At 40.1% G+C, this 22,995-nt stretch overlaps 2 protein-coding genes across 3 annotated transcripts; both read right to left on the bottom strand.

The window, feature by feature from the left end:
* Nucleotides 1–1,439: 1,439 nt before the first annotated feature.
* On the bottom strand, nt 1,440–4,986 carry LOC148370378 (5-hydroxytryptamine receptor 1B-like). Its single transcript, XM_088332894.1, has 2 exons — nt 3,969–4,986; nt 1,440–1,595 (listed from the first exon to the last, which is right to left on the bottom strand). Exons 1-2 carry the CDS (start codon nt 4,953–4,955, stop codon nt 1,440–1,442), a joined length of 1,143 nt encoding a protein of 380 aa, XP_088189020.1. The 5' UTR covers nt 4,956–4,986.
* On the bottom strand, nt 1,480–22,617 carry ddx20 (DEAD (Asp-Glu-Ala-Asp) box polypeptide 20). 2 transcript variants are annotated; one of them, XM_088332892.1, is made up of 12 exons: nt 22,393–22,617; nt 20,188–20,282; nt 19,386–19,554; nt 19,203–19,317; nt 18,988–19,130; nt 15,879–16,017; nt 14,467–14,525; nt 14,313–14,395; nt 14,138–14,243; nt 13,253–13,354; nt 9,994–10,891; nt 1,480–1,595 (listed from the first exon to the last, which is right to left on the bottom strand). In XM_088332892.1, exons 1-12 carry the CDS (start codon nt 22,586–22,588, stop codon nt 1,559–1,561), a joined length of 2,142 nt encoding a protein of 713 aa, XP_088189018.1. In that variant the 5' UTR covers nt 22,589–22,617; the 3' UTR covers nt 1,480–1,558. The 2 variants fall into 2 exon arrangements, with proteins under 2 accessions (XP_088189018.1, XP_088189019.1); XM_088332893.1 differs by lacking the exon at nt 1,480–1,595 and having other exon boundaries at nt 9,824–10,891.
* Nucleotides 22,618–22,995: the final 378 nt, after the last annotated feature.

Raw genomic sequence — 22,995 nt, 5'->3', positions numbered from 1 at the left:
TGTTTTGTTTTTTTCTTGGAAATGTTTTCCCTCCTCTAAAACTACTGCTGTGTGTATATTGTCGTGTTTGATATTATTTATGATCTTGTCTTATGTCCTGACTGTAAAACGCCTGATAAAAAAAATGTATCTCTGCCACGTACGTAGTTTGTTGACTTTTTAAGGGGCATACAGTATTCCCTCGCCATTTCTCGTTTCATTCCCTTAGTGCATCGCTGATATTTTGACTGTTCATAGAATAGATTACTTCATCATTGCAGTAGCACGGTGCAACCAATTAAGTCAAGTAATGTTTATTTGTATAGCCCTTTATCACAACGAGTCTCAAAGGGCTTACAGACAACAGATTATTGCAAATCACAGACTACTATGACACCATCCGCTGTTCTAAAACCGACATGAGGGCAAGGAAAAACTCTAAAAACCTCAACATGAGGAAAATGAAGAAACTTTGGGAAGGGACCGCACATGAGGTACCCCATTCCAGGATGACCAGGCTGCAATGAATGCTGAAATAACAAATAATACACAGATATTGTCAACATATAATAGAGGTTATAGGTATAGAATAGGAGTGTGTTTTAAGCTTAGATTTAAACGTTTCCACTGAGGTTGCAGATCGAATCTCAGGGGCAAGAGCAATCCACAGCACTGGGGCACGAATGGAGAACGCTCTCGAACCTTCAGATCTCTTCTTGGCTCTTGGGATAATTAGTCCTTTCTGTTTGGGGCAAGTTGAATAAATCTATTGGGGGGGGGGGGGGGGGGGTTGGGGAGAATTGGGGTTGACAAAGCAAATATTTTCCTCTTGCTTAAAAGGGATTTCTATACGAGGTACAAATGCTCTGTGTTCACTGTTCTACTATATTACACCATTAAAGAGTCGTTTTCAATCAAGTTAAGTCATGTTTATTGGTATAGCCCTTAATCACAAAGAGTCTCAAAAGGCTGCACAGACCACAGATTATTAAAAACCACAGACTATTAGGACACTTCCCTCATCTAAAACCTACATGAGGGCAAATAATACACAGATATTGTCAACATAAAATATAGGTTCTTCATATGCTATAGGATAGTAGTGTGTTAAATTTCACCCCAAAATGCGACCCCAGTGAAACTTAATAATATTCTTAATATGCGTTTTTGGCTCGTGTGATTTATAATCTGGAAAGATCTATAATCTGAAAAATATGGTTTACAACTGTGTTTTTTTGCTGTGTGGGTAGCAAAAAAATGTCCTAGTGAGTTAGCAGATGTTTGCATGGATCATTCGTCTCTGTCCCACTGTGCTTAACATCAAATATCCTCATTGAGGGAAGCTAATGATTAATTGTGTTGTATGGTTCTCACATTGTGAACATTCATTTGTAAATGGTAACGGAACATATTAACCGTGAAAACCGGGGGAATACTGTATTTACAATTGCGCTGACATTTCAAAGGACGGATTTCAAGCGACAAGTTCGGAACAAGAAGAAAATCTTTCCGAGTTCATAGCGAAACTGTTTGGTGACCAAAGTGTAGATGAGAGGATCCACGGCAGCTTGAACGCAGGTCAGCACCATAGCCAACGTTTCCAACTCCGAAAGAAGCTGGAAAAACACAAAAATTCACATCAAATACTTGGAAATGAAAGATATAGGTAGCACATCTGCTTTGTGAGTTCCAAGTGGTCAGGAATGGCATTGCACCCGTTTTCAGCCCTTAAACAAAAGATGAAACAAAAAGGCAAAAAAATAGAGTAATAAATCAAACTAAGTTTCCTATAGTTGTTTTTATTTTGTGTTTTATCATAACTATTGAGAAAAACATCATTTTGATTTCTTGATATATTCTTATACCTTTTTCCCTGGATTTAATATTAATTCATTGACATTTTAATAACATCAAATTAAGTCAACGGTTGAAAAAAAACTTTGAATTGTATTGTTCCTGAATTGGGTATGATTTTTTAAGTAAAATACAATTAATTTCAACAAAATGAAATCAATTATTGAGAGAAAATTATGATATCTTGTTCAGTCCTAAAATGTATCATGTTATTTTTTCTCAATGGATTGGTTGTTTAATCAAATAAAGAAATAGATATATTGAAAATAAATCAAATCTAAAAATAAACTATTGAAAGAAAATACTTTTCGGTATGTTTCTAAACTTTTCATGTTTTTCTTGAATCTAATATAAGTTACACATTAATATCCAATTTGTTTTAATACAAATAGAACAACTATAAGAAGAATACTTTAAATTTCTCAGTCTTCATATTTATCAAAATTATTTTCTTGAAATAAATATTAATTAATTATTCAAAAAGAATTACAGAATTGCCTAATATAATAAGAAATTAAATGCCCCAAAAATTAAATGAAATCTAAAATCAATTTTTGAGAGGAAAATTATTTAGTGGCTTGGTGCATCCTTAAACTTAACACACTTTTTTTCCCTGAATTGAATATTTGATATGAATTAAAAAAAAATTGGAAAAAAAAAGCCTAAATTTGATTATTTCTGTGTTTAAACTCAGCACGGTTTCTCTAAGTTGAACATTACTGTAGTTATTAAGATTCATTGTACTGAAATATATCAAATTTGACTTTAATCAATACATTACAGCATGCTGATTTATTCGTAAACGCTGCCGATTAAGAAATTGACAATTTGCTTTTTTCATAGTTTTTTTTGTCCCATTCCATTTTTGTTTACAGTGATGGTGGGGGGGTCATACATTATTATGGCGTTTTAATAATATTGTTATTTTTATATTTACAGTATATATCATATGAATGGAATAGTTTGTGCAGGGTTCGGCAACATGGTGCCCAAGTGCCCAACCTGTTAATAAAATAGTAATGACTTATTAATAAGATTATAAGTCCTTTTTGCGATGCATATCAAACTAGCAGCTGTTATTTCTAATTAGTAAATATAGCTCTAAGCTTCAAGACAATTGGATAAGAACCCGTTTACAACACATTAATAACATGATAAGATCTTGCAGAACTGCATCTCAAACTTCTCACTAATCAGTATTTTTAGAAAGTAGCTCCCAGCTTCAGAAAGGTTGCTCACCAGTTATGGGTCATTGACATTTTCTAGGAAATTGGATTTTTCACTGGCATGATAAGTCATTGACGATTTTGTTACTAATTATTACAGCATCGTAATAACATAAGTTGTAATATTAGAGATGCGTATAAAATCTGGTAGCTCTTCTCGCTAATCTTTGAATAGCAATCTGGTAATAACATAATAACATAGTTATTTTTGAGATGCATATCAAACTGGGAGCCTTTTGCGCTAATCAGAAAAAAAAATGTAGCTCTCATCTTCCAAAAGGTTATTCACCAGTGATGGGTCATTGTAATTTTCTAGGAAACTAAATTCCTAACTGGCATGTGAAATCACTGACACTGCTACTTGTAATAATAACAACCTGCTAATAACATGATAACTGGTTATTTCAGAGATGCATAGCAAACTGCTCAGCTTCAAAAACGTTGCTAACCAGTAATGGGTCATTGATATTTTCTGGGAAATTGGATTTCTAACTTGGCCTCATAAATCATTGACATTTTCACTACTATTACTATACTTCTGAAGGAGGCTTTCAACTTCAAAATGGTTGGATAACCTGATAATAACCTAATAAAAAGACAGAACTAAAATGAGTTGTTTTAGAGATGTATATCAAAGCTGGAAGCCTAATCAGCTTCAAAAGGAAGCATTGTCATTTTCTAGGAAATTGGATTTTTGAACTGGAAGTGATTGACACTTCCACTACTACTTAATTACAGCAGGGTAATAACAGTAATAACATAGTAACAACATGAGAACTGGTTAATTTAGAGATGCATGTCAAACTAACAGCTTTTCTTGCATGTCTCGCTTACAAATAATAAATAGCTCTCAGCTTTAAAATAGTAGCTGACTTCTGATTTTCAGAGTTCAGTTCCGGTCCAACTCACTATTCTGGCATGGGGCCGCGTGACGAGATGATTGGCCAGCAAGATTACCACAATGGGCAACCAAAAAAGCGTGAAACCCACGATGATGTACCCGAAGCGCTTGGCAAGTTTGCCCTCCACTTGCTTCTTCCCTCGCTCTCTGGCAGCGGGGGTCCGCAGGCACACCGCCCCCACGATTTCGGGAAACCGGAGGGCCCCGTGACCTAAAACGGGCTCGCCTGAAACGGACCTCGCCACACGGCGTCCGGCCACAGCGGGAGCGGTCGCCTCCGAATCGCCCAAACAGCTCCAAGCGCGCCCGGAGACGGTGGGCACCACCCGAACCCCCCGGCTGAACATCTTCTTCCGGTGCCTTCGAACCACTTTGATGATCCGCCCGTAGTGGACCACAATCACGATCAACGACACGCCCCAAAGAGGAACCAAGACATATAATCCGAACGGATCCGTGTTTGAGTCTCCATGGGACTGCGTCACCCTGCAATGCGCGTAAAAGAGAGATTCCTGCGAGAGTCCGAGAGCGAGTCCGGCCAGAACCAACCCACAAACCCAAACGAAGAGAATCCAAATCCGGACTCGGGCTCTCCTGCGCTCGGTCTGGAACGGAAAGGAGATGGCGTGGTGGCGCTCCACGCTAATGCTAGCCAAGGTGAGGATTTGCACGCAGCTGCAGAGTTGCCAAGCAAATTGTTGCAGGGTGCAAGCGGGCATCGGAACCGGCGGCCGACAGCGGTTCGAGCGTGCCAAAGAGGCAAGCAAAAGCGGTGCGTCCACGCAGCATTTGAGGAGGTCGCCGGCCGCCAAGCTTACCAGCAGCGCGTTGTGGCTCGTTCTGAGGTTTTTGGTGCGGAAGACCACCCAGCACACCCACGCATTGCCCGGCAAACCAACCAGCAGAGTCAGGATCAAGATGAAGCATTTGAGTGTGAGGAAAAGTATGTCGGGTTTCTGGTCCGAGTCCGAGACTGTGTTGTTCCATGCATCCATCGTTGGGCGTGTTTCCTTCTGCGCTCTTTACACGGACGTGTTTTAGATGTTTTATTTTGAGTACAGTAAATGGAAGAAAATCATGAGATTGAAGGGGAGGCTCTAGAGAACCTCCGCCCACCCCCAATCAAGGATTGTTAGCAACGATTAGCTGCAATCACGTGAAGATGTTCCCAACAAAAATAATTACGTTTAAGAAAAGGGATCCAAACACTTGGGGGAGTACTGATTTTGCTTCTCAATAACACACAGGTCAGGTTCCGGAGATGTGGATCCCACAAAAAATAGGACTTTAAAAAAGATTGGATCATTTACAAAAACAGAACAACAAAGTGGTGTACAGAAACAGAACAAGGTTTGCTAGGATCTCCGGATTTACAAGACAAGTTCAGACAGCCAGGATGCAGTGGCCAGAGAAGCGGATTACATATATGTACAAACAAAACAAGATTTAGAAAAGGGCTTGTTTACAATAATCAAAATTGGCTTGGCATTGGCCGATAGAAGATTGGGGTGGACTGCTTGGAGTGGTCGGTTATCAGAGGCTGCAGTACCCAATTTGGTCGCAAGAGGAAATTAGAGACCCATGAAAGCAGACCACTCTAAAGTAGATGTTTGTCAATTTTGATGGAAGTGCCTTGACACAAATCCTGGCAAAAGACACATGCAAAGCCCTAAAGTACAGTGTAGCTTTTCAGACGTTTGAGAGCCTATACATCACATCGGGGTTCATAAAGTAGATTAAATTAGATCAAAGTATCAGCTTGTGTACAGAAACAGAACAGATCAAAATTGATGCCAACACATCCCTGCTACATCATGTTAAAAAACTAACTAGCTCTAAATAGACAAAACACAAAAGTAAGAAGACCCAGGATATGTTGGAACACAAACTCGTTCTAAACGAACAAAACATGCGATAGAGGTGGAAGCAGGGAACCCAAGGCTAGAACTATATCATGTAACAACACCAACCAGATCTAACAGAACAAAATAAGAAAGGAAGACAATTCAAGAAACATTCCCACATGGACGGAACAACAAGAGTGCCATGACGATGAGACCATAAATTGTAATGCCGGTACACTATCTAGCTACAGGTGAAGAAAACATGAAAGAAATACCCACTGGTTCTGTTGTACAATGTTGAACACTATCTAGTTCTAAATGAACACAACATGAAAGAAGGACATTCAGGATCTAGTAGGATATCCGCTGGCTCTAACTGAACAAAACACAAGGAGGATGCAGGGAAATAACGGCTCGACAGATCAACTGCATTATGTTCCAACACCAACCAGCTCTAAACATGAAAGGAGATGACACAAGAAAAGCATTATTCAGATTCTCAAGAAGCAGTAAAAATAATTTACTTAAAATGAGAGCCCTGAAACTCTAAATCCTAAACCAGGGGTGGCGAACACTTGGCTCTAGAGCCGCATGGGGCTCTTGGCCAATAAGAATGTGGTTCTTTGCCTCATCATACTTTCTACATACTGTGTCTCTTTGCCTTGTTTCATGTTTAGTTTTTTTTTGTGTATTGAGGATGGACATTTTCCTTATGGGAAATAATATGTTTTTAATTGTGTGTGTCTGTCTGTCATGGAAGGTCAGTGCGTGGTGTGGCTCTTTGACTCTCACAGTTAATCATTTCTGCTTTTTGTGTCAAACTTGTTCGCCACCCCTGTCCTAAACCATAGATGACCATAGATATTATAAACTCTAATTGTCAGTGGCTCCCCTTGTTTGGTCTCCAACACACTAGGTTATAGTTACAAATCTGAACTGCACACGAAAGTCAAAATCTATCTTTTGTATACTTTTAACAGAGACATTAAACTTGAGTATTTAATTCAAATCCAAGTTCAACCACATTGGAGCTGATAATGGTCTATTGCTCTTGTTTTAATCTACTTTTGATCAAGTTTAACTGTAGATTCTTCAGAGTCCACATTGTCAGTTGCTCAGCCTTTTTGATTCCTCACTTTATAACAAAGAGTTAAAGTTTCAAGTTTATGTTAAGCCCCTGAAAACTGCTAACTATGACTTTCCTTAGATAGATAGATAGATACTTTATTCATCCCCGCAGGGAAATTCACATTTCCAGCAGCATCCCTTCGCTGAGAACAATACAATAGTAAAGCAAAAGGAATACAATATACAAATACCCAATGTGACATGCTAATACCCACTGTAGCGTGTTGTATAGAGTATTTAAATAGTGCTACATAAAATACACACTGCAATAAAAGTACGGTAGTGTAGCGGGTGGGGTTTAATGTGGGCCTTTACTCCGCCGGGTGGAGTTAAAGAGCCTCATGGCATGAGGAAGAAAAGAGCTCTTCAGTCTGTCCGTGGTACAAGACAGTGACAGCAGTCTGTCGCTGAAGCTGCTCTTCTGTCTGGATATAATGCTGCGTAGTGGATGTGATGAATTGTCCATGATTGACCGCAGCTTTTCCAGTGCCCGTCTCTCAGCTACTGCTGTCAGGCTGTCCAGCTCTGTGCCCACAACAGAGCTCGCTTTCCTCGCCAGTTTATTGAGACGAGAGGCATCCTTCTTCTTGACGCTGCCTCCCCAACACGCTGCCGCATAAAAGAGGGCTTTTGCCACAATTGTCTCATAGAATATTTCCAGGAGCTTTTTGCAGATGTTGAAGGACGCCAGCCTTCTGAGGAAGTAAAGTCTGCTTTGACCTTTCCTACATAGAGCTTCTGTGTTGGCAGTCCAGTCCAGTTTGTTGTCCAGCTGCACACCCAGGTATTTGTAGGTCTGGACAAATTCTACACCTTCTCCTTTGATGGTTACAGGAACCGGGTGAGTTTTAGTTCTCCGGAAGTCCACCACCATCTCCCTGGTCTTGGTGGTGTTCAGGTGCAGGTGGTTTGCACCGCTCCATTGGACAAAGTCCTGAATCAGTTTCCTGTACTCCTCCTCCTGCCCACTTCTGATACATCCCACGATCGCAGTGTCATCAGCAAACTTTTGCACGTGGCAAGACTCAGAGTTGTACTGAAAGTCCGATGTATACAGAGTGAATAGGAACGGAGAGAGCGCGGTACCCTGCGGAGATCCTGTGCTGCTAACCTCAGTGTCCGATGTACAGCCCCCCTGTTTCACATACTGGGGTCTGCCTGTCAGGTAGTCCGTAATCCATTCTACAAGGTGTGAGTTAACTCCCATCTCTGTCAGTTTCCTACTAAGTAGCAGAGGCTGTATGGTATTGAAGGCACTGGAGAAGTCCAAAAATGTAATCCTCACAGCCCCCTTATCCCTATCCAGGTGAGAGAGGGATCGGTGTAGCATGTAGACTATAGCATCCTCCACTCCCACCTTCTCCTGGTAAGCAAATTGCAGAGGGTCGATGGCGTGACGGACCTGTAGCCTCAGGTGGTGCAGCAGCAACCGCTGCAGGACAAGGAACGCAACCTCCACGTGGTGTCCTGTGGACGGCCACATGGCCGACGAATGCGTCTCCCACCCGCTACACGAACGCTTCGGTACAAGTTACCCAAAGCTGACCTCATCCGCTTTCGGAGCGGCCAATTCGCGGAACTCGTAACACAACCGAAGCGTTCCATGTCGTTCCTAAAGATCATCTTTAGACGACTTGAAGCGATCTAACAACAACAACAGCAGCAACCGCTCCATGGTTTTCATCACATGTGATGTCAGGGCGACCGGCCTGAAATCATTGAGTTCCTCAGGTCTTGATTTTTGTGAAACCTACTTTTGTAACCCGAATCTCATCATTAGTAGCTCAACTGGTTAAGTCCCTACAAAGTCATGCATTCGAGTCTAAGTTGATCCACTGAAAAGTGGTAATGAGGTTAAAGTAGAACATGTCGCCTGTAGCCCAGTTGGTTGAGTTCCTGTCTCTGAGAAATTAGGTTATGGGTTCAATTCCTATCTGAACTGCTGCAAACTGATAATCAGAGTGCCTTCTTTTTGTAATGATTCAAAACCCACTATGAAAACCTGAATCCACTTTTAAAGGTATACACTGTTAGTTGCTCAGCTGGTTAAATTTCTGACTTGTGAACAGGAATATGGATTTAAGTCCAAGTTAATCCCTCAACAACTATTGATAATTCTTTAATTCAAATTATGTGAAACCTCTGAAAACCTCAATCTACTTTTAAGTATATTTATCATAAGTAGCACAGCTGGTAAAGTCTCATAGACCCAGGGTTGTAACTCAAGTCCATGCTGAGATGCTGAAATCTGATGTTGGTATTTAACTTTAATGATGCAAAACCTACTTTTACAACTCTGTCTTGTCAGTGACTCAGCTGGTTAAGTCTGTGTTTTTTAGACTTCCAAGTTCAAGTTAGTCAAGTCACATTTATTTGTATATCCCTTAATCACAAAAATGTCTCAAAGGACTGCACAGGATTACAATGACACCATCGCCTGATCTTAAACCAACTGCGGGCAAGGAAAAACTCAAAACTTTAGCGTGAGGAAAAAAGAAAGCTTGAGAAGGGGCCTCAGAAGTGGTAATCCCCCTTCCAGGATGACCAGGGTGGAATAGATTTAGCATTGGGTCAAAGTTTAATTGATAACGAGAACAGATTTTCCTTAGTTTTAATGATGCAAAACCGACTTTGAAAACCTGAACTTACGTTTAAAATTATTCATCGTCAGTGGTTTAGCTGGTTAAGTCCCAGGCTTTGGGACACAGGGTCGTACAATTAGTTTTTCATCCTACAGTGTTATACGGACAATACAGTTTCAAATTGTGTTTTAAAAGAAATATTGAATTTCAAAGTTGGCTTCAACAGCAAAAGCCAATGTTTCAACAATTGATGTGTCCGCAAGGTAGGGCCACCACGGCCTTGCATAGCATTATAGTATAAAACGAGTATTGACACAAAGCTCTGAAGTTTAATTTGACAACTTGTGGTAGACAATGAAATTTTAAAAGTGCTTTGCCAAAATAAGATATTTTCCACCAAAAAAGACACAAAAGTACAGAAAAATATTGATACTATTTCAAGGTCCCATCATGATGACATTATTCAACAGTGTGTTCACCTTCTCAGCAGTTCCTGCATGTAAACAGCATTCATGCGATAAGCCGCCATCCAATTGTTGGCAGCGGCGTAGTAACTTTGCTCTGAAAATGAGTAATAATTGTTCCAGGCTCTGTAGTACTCCCTCCAGTAATCTGATTCGTCTTCCACCTCTGACTTCTCTTCATCTTGTTTCCATTTTTGGTCTTTTTTCATTGTCACTGGCTTCCTGTCGTTGCGATTTTGCGGCTCTTTTCGCGCAGTTAAAGAATTGTTCCCTGATTTTTGGTTGACAGGCAAAGGTGTTGTTTGGGTATTGTTTTTTGCCTGAAATGTTTTGGAAACTTCTTCTGGAAATGACTTCATTTCTTCACTTTTTGTTGTCTCTCGACACAATTTGGGCTCACTAGCCGAGTCTTCTTCATGGTTTGAAGAAGCAGGGATGGATTTTGATTGGTTAACCTCCGAGGTCCATCCTGGACAAATCCCGCCTCCCCCGTCATGGTCATCGAGGGTGATAGTCTCCCGGCAACGGTCAAGGTCATCTCCCTGGTTACCAAATTCTCTAACGACCTCTACGGACCTTCCCGGTCCGGTCATGATGAAGTCTCGGAAATCACGTTGGGCTTCTTCAAAAGTGACGAAAGGAGGAGAGCGGGTCTTGAACGAAGACAGGGGTGGGATCTTGGGCAGAGAGTCTTGCAGTTCTTGGCGAGTGGGCGGGGCCTTAAAGGGGCGTTCTTCACTGTGAGTGGACTTCCTGGTTTCGTTTGTGATGTTGACGGGAGTGGTCAGGGGCTGACACGTTTTGGGGCGTGGCTCCTTAGTCTTTTTTTTGTCCTCAAAGTGGTTCGGAGACGAAGCCTCAGCGCAGACATCCCAGTCACATTTTTCAGTCATTAGTCTGGCGTCGATGGTGGCTGGAAGGAAAGATGGCAGATTGTTGTGAATTTTTCTTTTTTACAAGACTGAAGGGTTATTGGTGCTTGCCAGAATCAGTTCAGACAAAGGACTGTTGAGGTGTTCTGTTGCCTCTCTACTTTAGGTTTTGTGTTTATTATGGCTCGCCCTTGGAGTATAAAAGCGATTGTCAGGAATTTTGGGCTTTGCACTTGAGATTTTACAGCCATTGTTCTGTCGCTCATTGTGGCCAGAACATTCTGTAATAAAAACACATATTTTACCAGTCTCGCAACCCAAATGTAAACAAACAGTCGGAAGAAAAAAGCCACTCCTCTTCATATGCCTTATGTATTGTAGCCTCACTTGGAAACTTTTTTTATGTTGGCATACTTTCTGCTTATTTTGTATACCGTATTTTCCACACTATTAGGCGCACCTAAAAGCCTTTATTTTTTTCAAAAGCTGACCATGCGCCTTATTATACAGTGTGCCTTCTATATGGATCGATATTGAGTCGTAAGGTCTCGCAACTGGCAAGCAGCTGCCGACTAGATCTTCAGGAGAAGTAGTCCGCAGTGTATGCTGGGATATAATAATATATTGATTGCGATCAAAGCGGCACCACCTCGAGCGGCTGCCTTTCCAGAAGCTTCGTGTTACTTCGCACTTTTTGTGATTTATTGTTTTAAGTGTATGCTTCTATCTTCGGTGTTCTTCGTCCCGTTTGACAACTACACTTTGGATTACTTTCTATCCTATTGTTATGGGTTTTAACGCACAAAAATGTGTTTATTCGAGGAATCAACTCCTTGCCCTGAAGAATTCTCGTGCCGGCGTGATGAAGGGGCCCTATCGTGGATACAGAGCTAGCTAAGCGGTTAGCGGCGTTATAAGTCTTCGGTACCGTCCGTAATCATGGTAAATGTGAACTCTCTACCAAATAAGACCGACAAACTGGCTGTGCTGGGGAAAAAAAATCAAAGCGCACAGGGAGTGCAGTTTGCTGTGTTTTACGGAAACGTGGCTCACGTCTAGCATCCCGGACGCTAACGTGCAGCTAGCTGGAGCTACCCAGCTTCAGCGCTGTTAGACAGAGACACGAAGCCTGCGGGAAGCGGAGAGGAGGTGGATTCGCTAACACAAGGTGGTGTATCCCCAGGTACAAAGATTTCATCTGCTGCAGGGACGTCAAACCTTTGGACTAGCGTGTGACGTCATCCACTCCGCTGTGGCTAAACTACAACAAAGCACCCTGAGGGGATCCTGTTAATCTGTTAAGAAAACAACAAAGGAGACTGCTGGAAGTGTGAATTTCCCTACGGGGATGAATAAAGTATCTATCTATATATACCCGCGTTTCATTCCTAACCAATGTGTCAATCATCATATGAATCGGTCACTATTATTCCAAGGGAAAGGAGTCGGGTCAATTTTTAGCATTTACAGGCTCGTGCAAAAACAAAGCCCGCAATTGGTCGCAAAGTATGTGAATCACAAGTAGGGTTGCGCTACGGCCTGGAGAAAACATTTTTTACTAGTCTAAATTTGTAAACAGGAATCATGGGGCTAAACAGACAGCTAGCAACAAGCAACGTCCATCGATGCAGATGCTTCTCGGCGTTTTTTTCTTCTTTTGTCGGCATTATTGCGTGTTTTGGATTATGTAAATATTTTTCACGGTTGGATTTACTACACCCAAGGATGTAAGAGGACCATGGTTGCGGATTATTATTGAATGTGATGGCTGTAAGACGACTTTGGTGAGCTACCCCGGCTTTATATTTTTCCAGTATCTTGTTTAAGACTGATCTTGATGTTTCTGTTATGAGTCTATTTTTAAATTCAATTAAATTCAATTCAAAGTGTTTATTGTCATATGCACGGTAAAGAACCACATTTCCCTGCACAATAAAATTCGTACTTTGGACAGCAAAGTACGAATTTTATTGTGCAGTTGCCAGCGAAAAAGAAAATAGAAATGGTTGGCATTTCTTGAAGAGTTTAACCTTCCAAATGATTTGTGGAATGACATTTGAGAGATTGGTGACATCGTACAGGCACTGTGTCCGCACGTGTTTGAGACACGTATTTTCTTCTTTGCAAGCCGTTGAAATGTTAAGGAGATGTTGACGTTCCCACCTTATAGTCCGATGCGCCTTTTGTATGGAAAATATATGACATAAACTACCTTTGGGGGGGTGCGCCTTATAACCCGGTGCGCCTTATACGGGCAGAAAATACGCTATGTATGTGTTTATATATATATATATATATATATATATATTTATGATTTTATGTATTTATTTTGCTGGACTCTTTGTAGTGTATGTATGTATTTTATTTATTTATTGCATATTCTTATTTTACAGTTTTTTTACCTGGCAGCGCCAACAAAGTCAGGGCACACTTATGTGCAATAGCCATCATCTTGTTTTCCTCATCACCATGGCAACAGTAAGTCACGGCCAGCCCCTGAGTGCCTGCGGAAAATATTTGATTTAGATCAACCACTTAGGGTAAAAAAAACAAAGGTAAAGAAATAAACAGGGCAATGGTTTCAACAGCAGGGTTTAAGATAAATTAGGGCATGGTAGCAAATCAAGGCTGGGGTTTCAAAGTACGCTTTCAAAACAAGGCTAGGGTTAGTTTAGTAAGGTTTCTAAGCAAGGTTGAAGTTGTAGATCAAGGCTAGTGTTTCAAAGTAGGGTTGCAAAGCAATTAAAGCAGGATTACGACTCAAAAGTAGGGTTCGGGCAGCAAAGCTAGGGCTTCAAAGAAAGGTTTAAAAGCAAGGCTAGCATTTAAAAAGGGTTTTAAGTCAAGGCTACAGTTTTAAGGAAGGTTGGGGTTTGAAATCAAGGTAAGTGTTTAAAGGAAGGCTAGGGTTTCAAAGCATAGTTAAGGTTTAAAGCAGGGTTAGGATTTTAAGGCAAGGTTAGGGTTCTAAAACAATGACAGTTTCAAATTCCAAATGTGGGGTTTAAAATTAAGGTTTAAAAGCAAAGCTTTGTATTTGAATCAGGTTTAGTGTTTAAACAAGAGTTGCAAAGTGAATGCACTACAAGCTGAAAGCAATACAAGCAAAGATCCTAAAAAGATACAATAAATGATAGATAGATAGATAGATAGATAGATAGATAGATAGATAGATAGATAGATAGATAGATAGATAGATAGATAGATAGATAGATAGATACTTTAAATGAGAACATCTTCCAACATCATCCATTCAGTAATGAATCTAAAGCCAAACGGACACCGACCGAAGCGCCCTGCCCGTCCAATCCGATGCAGGTACGTTTCCCAATCCTGTGGCATGTCCAGATTGATCACAAGGTTTACTTTCTCTGCGTCGATGCCTCGTGAGGTCTGATAAAAAAAATTACATTCAGAATTGTCATGGCAACACTTTTGTTTAGTTTTTCTTCCAAAACGCACCAAGTCAGTGGAGATGAGGACTCGGCATTGGTACTGCTTTAATTTGGACATGGCTTCTAGTCTCTGCTCCTGACTCAGACTACCTGCAGAATCAAAAAAGACTGAATTTGAATGGACCTATGTCATCGAAGCGCCACCCCCTTTTGTGTCTCACCTGAGATACAAACAGCAGGAAGGCCTTTGGAGGACAAGATGTCTGCCAGATGCTGAGCCCTTAAGACACAAAATGTGTATAAAACATCTTCCATTTCGTTTAATGTGGTCCCTCTACATACAAGCTACGTCCGGGATTGTGTTTGTAGCTTGAATTGCCTATGTAACGAGTGAATTTCCCCGATCTAAAATAATGAAAAACGAATTAGTCCATTCTATCGGAACCCTAAATAGATAAAAAATACATATTGCTAATCAATTAAAACACAATCAAATATTAATTAAACATATAAAATACAGTAAAAAGATAAATAAGATGACATTAACTAAATAAAATGAGAGTTCATTATGAGCATTCACAATGGATGCCGTAATGAATCTGTTTGCAAGGAGGAGTCAAGTCGAATCACATTTGTATAGCCCCTAATCACAAGATGCCTCAAACGACTGCAAAGTTTACAATTACACCATCTTCCCTGATCTTAAACCAACATGCGGGCAAGAAAAACTCAAAACCTCACCAAGAGGAAAATTAGAAATATTGAGAAGGGGCCTCACAAGTGGTAATCCCGCTTCCAGGAGTGACAGAGAATTATCAATTTATATGTTTTACCCAGGTTAAATGCTTTGTTTTGTTAAACCGATCTATTCTTGCCCACATTGGCTCAAATTCGGATTGTCTCAGTCACTGATAGCAAACAACGTCTTCGTAGATAGCCAATACAGTGGGACCTCGCTACTTCGCGGTTCCACGTTCAGCGCTTTGCGGGTCTAAAAAAAAATAATAATAAAATAACTACAAAAAATATATATTTTTTAAGCATTTTTGAAGGGGCGTCGCTACTTTGCGGATTTTTACTTTTCGCGGGTGGTTTTGGTCCCCATTAACCGCGATAACCGAGGGATTGTCGCAATAATTTACGTAGGCTGTCTTGCTGTGAGTAATTCCATTTAAGATTTAAGATTGTCTTTAATGCCATGTTGTGTTTGTAAAGTATATTATTGCTTAATAAGGGGAATTGCAACCATTGATATAGGGAGCAAATGGCTGAGGTTGACAGGGATGAGATCGAAGGACTGTTGATGATATGTAAGAATTGAAAATAAAGTTACTGTAACTTTAAATAAACATACACACAAAAACCTTTTAGAGCATCTTTTTCCCTGGTGGTAGTTTGCACGCGCAAACTGGACAAGCTGATGCTGGCTGTAAGCAGTCTCGAGCGGTGAGTGGTCTCGATCGACCTTTAGTGGAAGCCTGTGGGACCACTCGCAACTTAGATTTACCCTTGTACGTAAAGTAACATTTTTGTTCCGAATGAAACTCCAAAGTCAAAATTCTCGCGTCAGAGGTTCTCATACAAAAAGTACTACTGCATTTCAAAATTCATCAAATTTAGCAGTTGGGGTCACCTAGTGTGCAAGTTTGAGAAGACGAGAGCTTGGTTGAAAGGAAGTTTGCTGAACAAGTCGAGCAGGAGCTTCACTTTTTCCTCGAAGACCTTGTGAGGCAACGAGTGAGATGGCACCAGCTTGTAGTACTGCCTTAGGCCTACAGGAGGAAACAATGAGCATTCAAATCAAAATTAAATGAAAATGAAATGATCTGCATTTATATAGCGCTTTTCAAGTCAATGACTTTCCAAAGCGCTTTACAATGTGCTCCACATTTCCCAATAGCGGCCTTGCAGCCATGTAAGGCGCTAACCTGCTTATTGGGGGTATCAGGGGTTCAGTGTCTTACCCAAGGACACTTCGACATGTAACACGGATGAGCCGAGATTCGAACTGGGATCCCTTGATCCCAAGACGAGCGCTCTACCTCCTGAGCTACTGCCGCCCAAAATGCAAAAATGAAAGCTTTAAATGGGCACCAAGTGAGGTAAAAAAGAAAATGTTCTTAAAATATATTACAACATTAGTAAATTACAAATAAAAATTAATAAATATTTCGTGTTCTGTCTGAAGCCGAGCGGCCTTTTTATTTTACAAAAAAAATACATTTTTAAAAAACGTTTTGAAGAATTGGAAATAATTTTTGCCAAGAAAATCATGTTTATTCACTAAAATTAAGTCTTTTTTGTCATTCAAAAATTGTTGTATTTTTTTTGCCATGATGAAAAAAATATGAATATATAGATATAAAAATTAGTTTTAAGAAAAATGTAATAATTACAAAAATATAATAATTTGTACATTTAATATTAATATTTGTTCCTACTAATTTATTTCAAAGTATTTTTTAGGATTATTTTGTTCAAGAAAAAAGAGTGGTTTGAGAAGATAAAACAATCTGTATATTTCAAGTGGTGTTTCAAAGTAAGGTTTCAAAAAACTTTTTTAAAGCAAGGCTAGGGGTCTCAAATCAAGGCTTGGGGTTTAAAGTAAGGCTTCAATGCAAGTTTATGGTTTCAAAGTAGGTGTTAATGGCAAGGCTGGGTTTTTTAATTTGGGTATTAAAGTGAGGAATGGGGTTTTAAAGTAAGAGTTCCCAACAAACTTAGTGTTTTAAGCCATGCCTCTTGTTTCTAAGTTTAGGGTTTTATAGCAAGGCAAGGGTTTAAGGCAAGGTTAGGGTTTAAAAGGAGAGTGTGTAATACATGCTTCTCATTTAGTAAAAAAAACAACTTTGAATTGAATAGTAAGAAAAAAAACACAATTTATTTTTTGGTCATCAGAGAATTAGAAAATGTACTTTTCATATTTCATGATTTTTTTATCTATAAATACACACACACATTATATATAAAGTGGCTTGCAAAATTATTCTGCCTCCTTAAACTTTGTGACCTTTCGCCACATTTCAGACTTAAAACATCAAGATATAAAACTTTTATTTCTTGTGAAGAATCAACGATAAGTGGGACACAATCATGAAGTGGAACAGACTTTATTGGATATTTGAAACTTTTTTAACAAATAAACGAAAAAGTGGGTGTGCAAAATTATTCAATCCCGTTGAGTTCATATTTTGTAGCGCCACCTTTTGCTGCGATTACAGCTGCAAGTCGCTTGGGGTATGTCTCTATCAGTTTTGCACATCGAGAAACTGATATTTTTGCCCATTCCTCCTTGCAAAATAGCTCGAGCTCAGTGAGGTTGGATGGAAAGCGTTTGTGAACAGCAGTTTTCAGTTCTTTCCACCGATTCTCAATTGGATTGGGGTCTGGACTTTGACTTGGCCATTCTAGCACCTTGATATGTTTTTTTGGTGAACCATTCCATTGTAGCGCTTGCTTTATGTTTTGGATCATTGTCTTGTTGGAAGACAAATCTCTCTCTCTTTTACGGACCCCATCAGGTTTTCTTCCAGAATGGTCCTGTATTTGACTCTATCCATCTTCCCATCAATTTTAACCATCTTCCTTGTCCCTGCTGAAGAAAAGCAGGCCCAAGCCATGATGCTGCCACCACCATGTTTGACTGTGGGGATGGTGTGTTGAGGGTGATGAGCTGTGCTGCTTTTAAGCCAAACACCTAAAAAGTTCGATTTTGGTCTTATCTGACCAGAGCACCTTCTTCCACATCTTTAGTGTGTTTCCCAGGTGGCTTGTGGCAAACTTTTAACAACACCTTTTCTAGATATCTTAAAGAAATGGCTTCCTTCTTGCCACTCTTCCATAAAGGCAAGATTTGTGCAGTATACGACTGATTGTTGTCCTATGGACAGATTCTCCCACCTTAGCTGCAGATTCCCCCACCTTAGCTGTAGACCTCTGTGATTCATCCAGGGTGATCGTGGGCCTCTTGGCTGCATCTCTGATCAGTATTCTCCTTGTATAAGCTGAAAGTTTTAGGGGGACGGCCCGATCTCGGTAGATTTGAAGGTCTGATACTCCTACCATTTCAATATTATTGCATGCACAGTGCTCCTTGGGATGTTTAAAGCTTTGGAAATCTTTTTGTATCCAAATCCAGCTTTAAACTCCTCCACAACAGTATCTCGGACCTGCCTGGTGTGTTCCTTGTTCTTCATGATGCTCTCTGCCCTTTAAACAGACCTCTGAGCCTATCACAGTGCAAGTGCATTTATACAGAGACTTGATTACACACAGGTGAATTCCGTTTATCATCGTTAGTTATTTAGATCAACATTGAATCATTCAGAGATCCTTATTGAACTTCTGGATGAAGTTTGCTGCACTCAAAGTAAAGGGGCTGAATAATTTTGCACTCCCACTTTTTCGTTTTTTATTTGTTTAAAAAGTTTAAAATATCCAGTAAAGTGTGTTCCACTTCATGATTGTGTCCCACTTATTGTTGATGCTTCACAAGAAATTACAGTTTTATATATTTATGTTTGAAGTCTGAAATGTTGCAAAAGGTCACAAAGTTCAAGGGGGCCAAATAGTTTCGCAAGCCACTGTACATTATATATATTATATTATATTTATATATAAATATGAGCAATAGTATTTAAATGAGCAAAATCGCAAAATTGTCACCTAGGAAAGATAAAATTATTCCAGAATAAAACATTCACCAATATGCAGGGACGAGACGGGACACTTTTTGGTCTCACCTTTGAGTCCCATGTCCTTCGGGTTGAGTCTCACGAAGGTGGGCTCTCTCATGTAGCGTGTGAGATGGCGAGCAAGAGATTCCGGGTAAGTGGCCGACAGCGCCAACATCTGTTTATTCATCGGCAACGAGGAGAAGATCCAACTGCGCATGGAATCTCATGAGCTTGGGTGCATTTTGGACCATTTTGGTCATGTTGCGTTCAAGTCCACCTACTTGATCTGTTCCTGAAAGCTTCCTTCCTCCAGGAGCTTGTCGGCCTCATCCAGGACGAAAAGACGAATGCTGGCTGTAGACAAAAAGCCCAACTCGATCAGCTGCTTGATGCGACCTGTTAGAAATTATATTTATAACTCATGTAAGAGGGATGACGACCATTTTTGGGTTGAAAATGTTTACCAGGTGATCCGACGGCAATGTGGCATTTCTTGAGGTGGGCTTTGTCCTGACTGACGGGTCTTCCCCCGATGAAAACATGGCACTGAAGGCCCTCCATGGCGCAACCTATCGCCATGACAACCGAGTGGATCTGGACCGCTATCTCTCGGGTCGGGGCAAGAACCAGAACCTGGGTGTGGCGATAAATGCTGATTCTTAATTAGGGCTCGTTGTAATCGGGAAGAGCTTGAAGCGGATCAAATCAGGGTGGACTACATAGCACAAAGTCTGTTTGTATCACTACTTTATTTTTAATCCTTGCCCCTTTTCATTTCAGTTAAGCAGCTTTACCTCATCAGATAATGAAAACCATAACCAAAATGATTAGGAGAAGGCAACATGTTTTGAGACAAAGACAAAAAGAAACTCCCTCTAGGGGTGGAAATCTTTGGGTACCTCACTATTTTATTAATAAACGATTTTTGAATAGACACGCACAGAATTTCCTCACTAAAAAAAAAAAATTCTGAAAAAGGACGTTTTTGGTTTTGGGCAAAATAGAGAATAAAACTAAAATAAGGCTTTCGAAACAGCCAATGTGTGGAGTCAAATCGAAAAATCAAAAACAAGAATTTAATTTATTTCCAATACAGTTATACAAACTACAATCTCAAAAAGTTCAGTGGACCCCCGAGTTCTACCTTATAACTGTTATTATATTCTTTGACTTCTATATAAGGTCAAAATAATGACGTTTATGAGTCAGGTCAGATTTGTTCACGTCGGACTCACTATGCAGAAATCCTCCCACTGGTATAATCACCTGAGTGACACAAGTGTCTAGAATGAGTGAATCTAAAGCGATGGTGCAGAAGACGCACGTTTTCCCCGTTCCTGACTTGGCTTGTACAATCAAATCTGCAACAAGACAATCAGAGACATAGCCATTAGAAAGGATCACTGTTGATTTGATTGCAGATATTAAAAATGAGTCATATGTGCTTCAAATTTCTCCTTGTGCAATTTGAACAGAGGCTGGAACTCTACCTAGATTCTGTTGTGCAAGATTTATTCTTTTACATCAGTGTTTCTCAACAGTTGTGTTGCGACCCAAATTTGGGTCACTTACACTCATAACAGTAGATAGTGATCAAGCCTTGCAAAAGCAAGTTGACATCTGCCATTTCGACTATCTCTGGTTTAACTTGCACAATCCTTTCATTAAAGCTCCAGTGAGTATTATGGGTGGCACAGGGAATGAGTGGTTCCTGGCCTCCCCGTGCAGAGTTTGCATGGTTTCCCTGTGTGTAGGTTTCCTCTGGGAACTCCGGTTTTACTCCCAAATTGGCATGGCAGGTTAATCGGTGACTCCAAATTGTCCCTAAGTAAGAGTGAGCATATGAATATATGCCCTGTGACTGGCTGGCAACCATTTCAGGGTCTCCCCTGCCAACTGCCCAATATCAGCTGGGATGAGCTCAAATGCCCCCGTGACCCTAGTAAGGAAGAGTGGTGCAGAAAATTAATAGATGGATGTGTAATATTTGACCACTAGATGGCACTGTATTTCTAATGAGAACGAAAACCAGTGCCACAGTGCACAGCGTAGCAGCGAGATGCCAGACAAACATGGGGGCGACTTCTAGGTAGAGATTCCGCTATGTAAAAGAAATACACATTTTTCGCTGGTGAGTTTTCATCAAAATTAACATTTGTAAGCTAGTTCATGTATTTTGCTATTTAAAGTTTTTTTTGTGTTTTTTTACTGAATGAAAGTGTTTTGTGCCACTAGAAGGCACTAAATACATTTCAGAAGTATTTTTTTTTCTTGATTTAGGTGACAGCTTGCAGCGAGGGTAGGATGTTAGGCCTCTGCTTACAACTTGAGTTTCTGCGAGGCAAGTCAACACCATGAATTACAGCGTTATATGGTTGGATACAACTGTGGCAATTTTGCAAAGATCAACGGAAGAAGTCCCAGACAAATCAACAGATACACATAAGAATTTGGAGATTCAATCTGCAACCTCAGTGGAACTGTTTAAATCTATGCTTAAAACACACTTCTATTCTATAGCTTATGAATGACCTATATTTCACTATGACAATATCTGTGTATTATTTGTTATTGCAACATCCTTTGCAGCCTGTTCATCCTGGAAAGGGGATTACCTCATGTGCAGTCCCTTCTCAAGGTTTCTTCATTTACATGATGTTGAGGTTTTGAGTTTTTCCTTGCCCTAATGAAGGTTTTAGATCAGGGGATAGTGTAATAATAGTCTGAAGTTTGCAATAATCTGTGGTCTGTGCAGCCCTTTCAGACTTCTTGTGATAAACGGCTATACAAATAAACGTGACTTGATTTGTGGTGAGTAGGCCAGAGTTCGAGTGTATCATTTGTCTCTGAAGTACAAGAGCCACAGTCTTTTGCAGCATCAAAATATCCCAGGAGAGGGAAACTGCACATGCACACAAACAATTGGATTGCTTTAATATGTATACAGAGAGGAGTAATTAAAAGGACTAACCTAACTATTGCAATGGTAATACTTGCAGACAGACTTGGACCATTGGATAATTGTGTGCGTTTACATAACTTTACATAGTTGAAAATCTACAATCCTCCGGTTATTGCATAATAGGGACCAGAACCCCCATGATATGTGAAAATTTGCGAAGATTACAATAGTACGTTTCCAATGGTAATATTGTCTTCGTGTAAACGTATCCAGCCGTTTAAGTTTAATACGATGCATTTCGGAAATATGTCCTATTTGGTACTTGTTATAATGATGTTGCAGCTCAGTTTTTGTTCGGGTGCTAGGTATAAAAACTAAAAAAGAAATTAACAACTTTAATGTCTTTAATGTACGTGTTCCATTAATTTAGCACTGTGGAACCAAATGAAAATGTTCCTCTTCCTAATACTTAACATTATACTTCACATCGTTTGTTGTAGTATTGTTTTTATTTAATTTGACTTTTTGGACTATTTTTCGGAAAGGAAAATGAATGAAATGAGAGGTACCAAGTCCGCATCGGCCGAGCGGGATCGCCTTCAACTGGATCGGGGAAGGTCTCTGAAAACCCGCCGCAGAAAGTCCGTCCAGAACCCCATCAGATAGTAAAAGTGATTTGAAATCGATTCCTTCCGTTAAAAGAACATCGTCGGTTCTGGTTCTCTTTTCCACATCGTGGGCAGCTTTCGTCAAGGAGGCGGCCATGTTTGTTGTTGACAGGCAACTGGAAGTCGGGGGGGAAAAGACCACGCTGGCCTCTTGTGGCCAAAACGATGTAGCTCACGTACTCTACACTACAGTAATCCCTCGGTTATCGCGGTTAATGGGAACCAGAAACCACCTGCGAAAGGTGAAAATCCCTGAAGTAGCGGCACCCCTTCAAAAATGCTTGAATTTATTTATTTTATTATTATTATTTTTGGGACCTGCAAAGCTTTGAACCCGTGAACGTGGAACCACGAAGTAGCAACGCCCCTTTCAAAATGCTTAAAAAAAAATAATATAATAATAATAATATATATATATATATATATATATTTTTTTTTCAAATTAATTATTATTATTTTTTAGACCCGCGAAGCTCTGAACCCGCGAACGTTGAACCGCAAAGT

This window comes from Urocampus carinirostris, chromosome 3 (assembly GCF_059441175.1).
Source record: "Urocampus carinirostris isolate Australia breed hairy pipefish chromosome 3, RoL_Ucar_1.0, whole genome shotgun sequence".
Classification (NCBI taxonomy): domain Eukaryota; kingdom Metazoa; phylum Chordata; class Actinopteri; order Syngnathiformes; family Syngnathidae; genus Urocampus; species Urocampus carinirostris.
Note: the sequence above shows the minus strand (reverse complement) of the source record. Positions and strands in the feature narration are given on the sequence as shown.

Bases quoted from the DNA above. Each gene is read 5' to 3' on its own strand.
- ddx20 (XM_088332892.1), bottom strand. From the start codon at position 22,588: ATGGCCGCCTCCTTGACGAAAGCTGCCCACGATGTGGAAAAGAGAACC. The intron at 19,555-20,187 runs GTGATTATACCA...CGCCACACCCAG, and splicing joins TAGACACTTGTGTCACTCAG to GTTCTGGTTCTTGCCCCGAC. The intron at 1,596-9,993 runs GTGAACACACTG...GTGTTTTTCCAG, and splicing joins ATGCAGGAACTGCTGAGAAG to CTTCTTTCGGAGTTGGAAAC.
- LOC148370378 (XM_088332894.1), bottom strand. From the start codon at position 4,955: ATGGATGCATGGAACAACACAGTCTCGGACTCGGACCAGAAACCCGAC. The intron at 1,596-3,968 runs GTGAGTTGGACC...GTGTTTTTCCAG, and splicing joins CGCGGCCCCATGCCAGAATA to CTTCTTTCGGAGTTGGAAAC.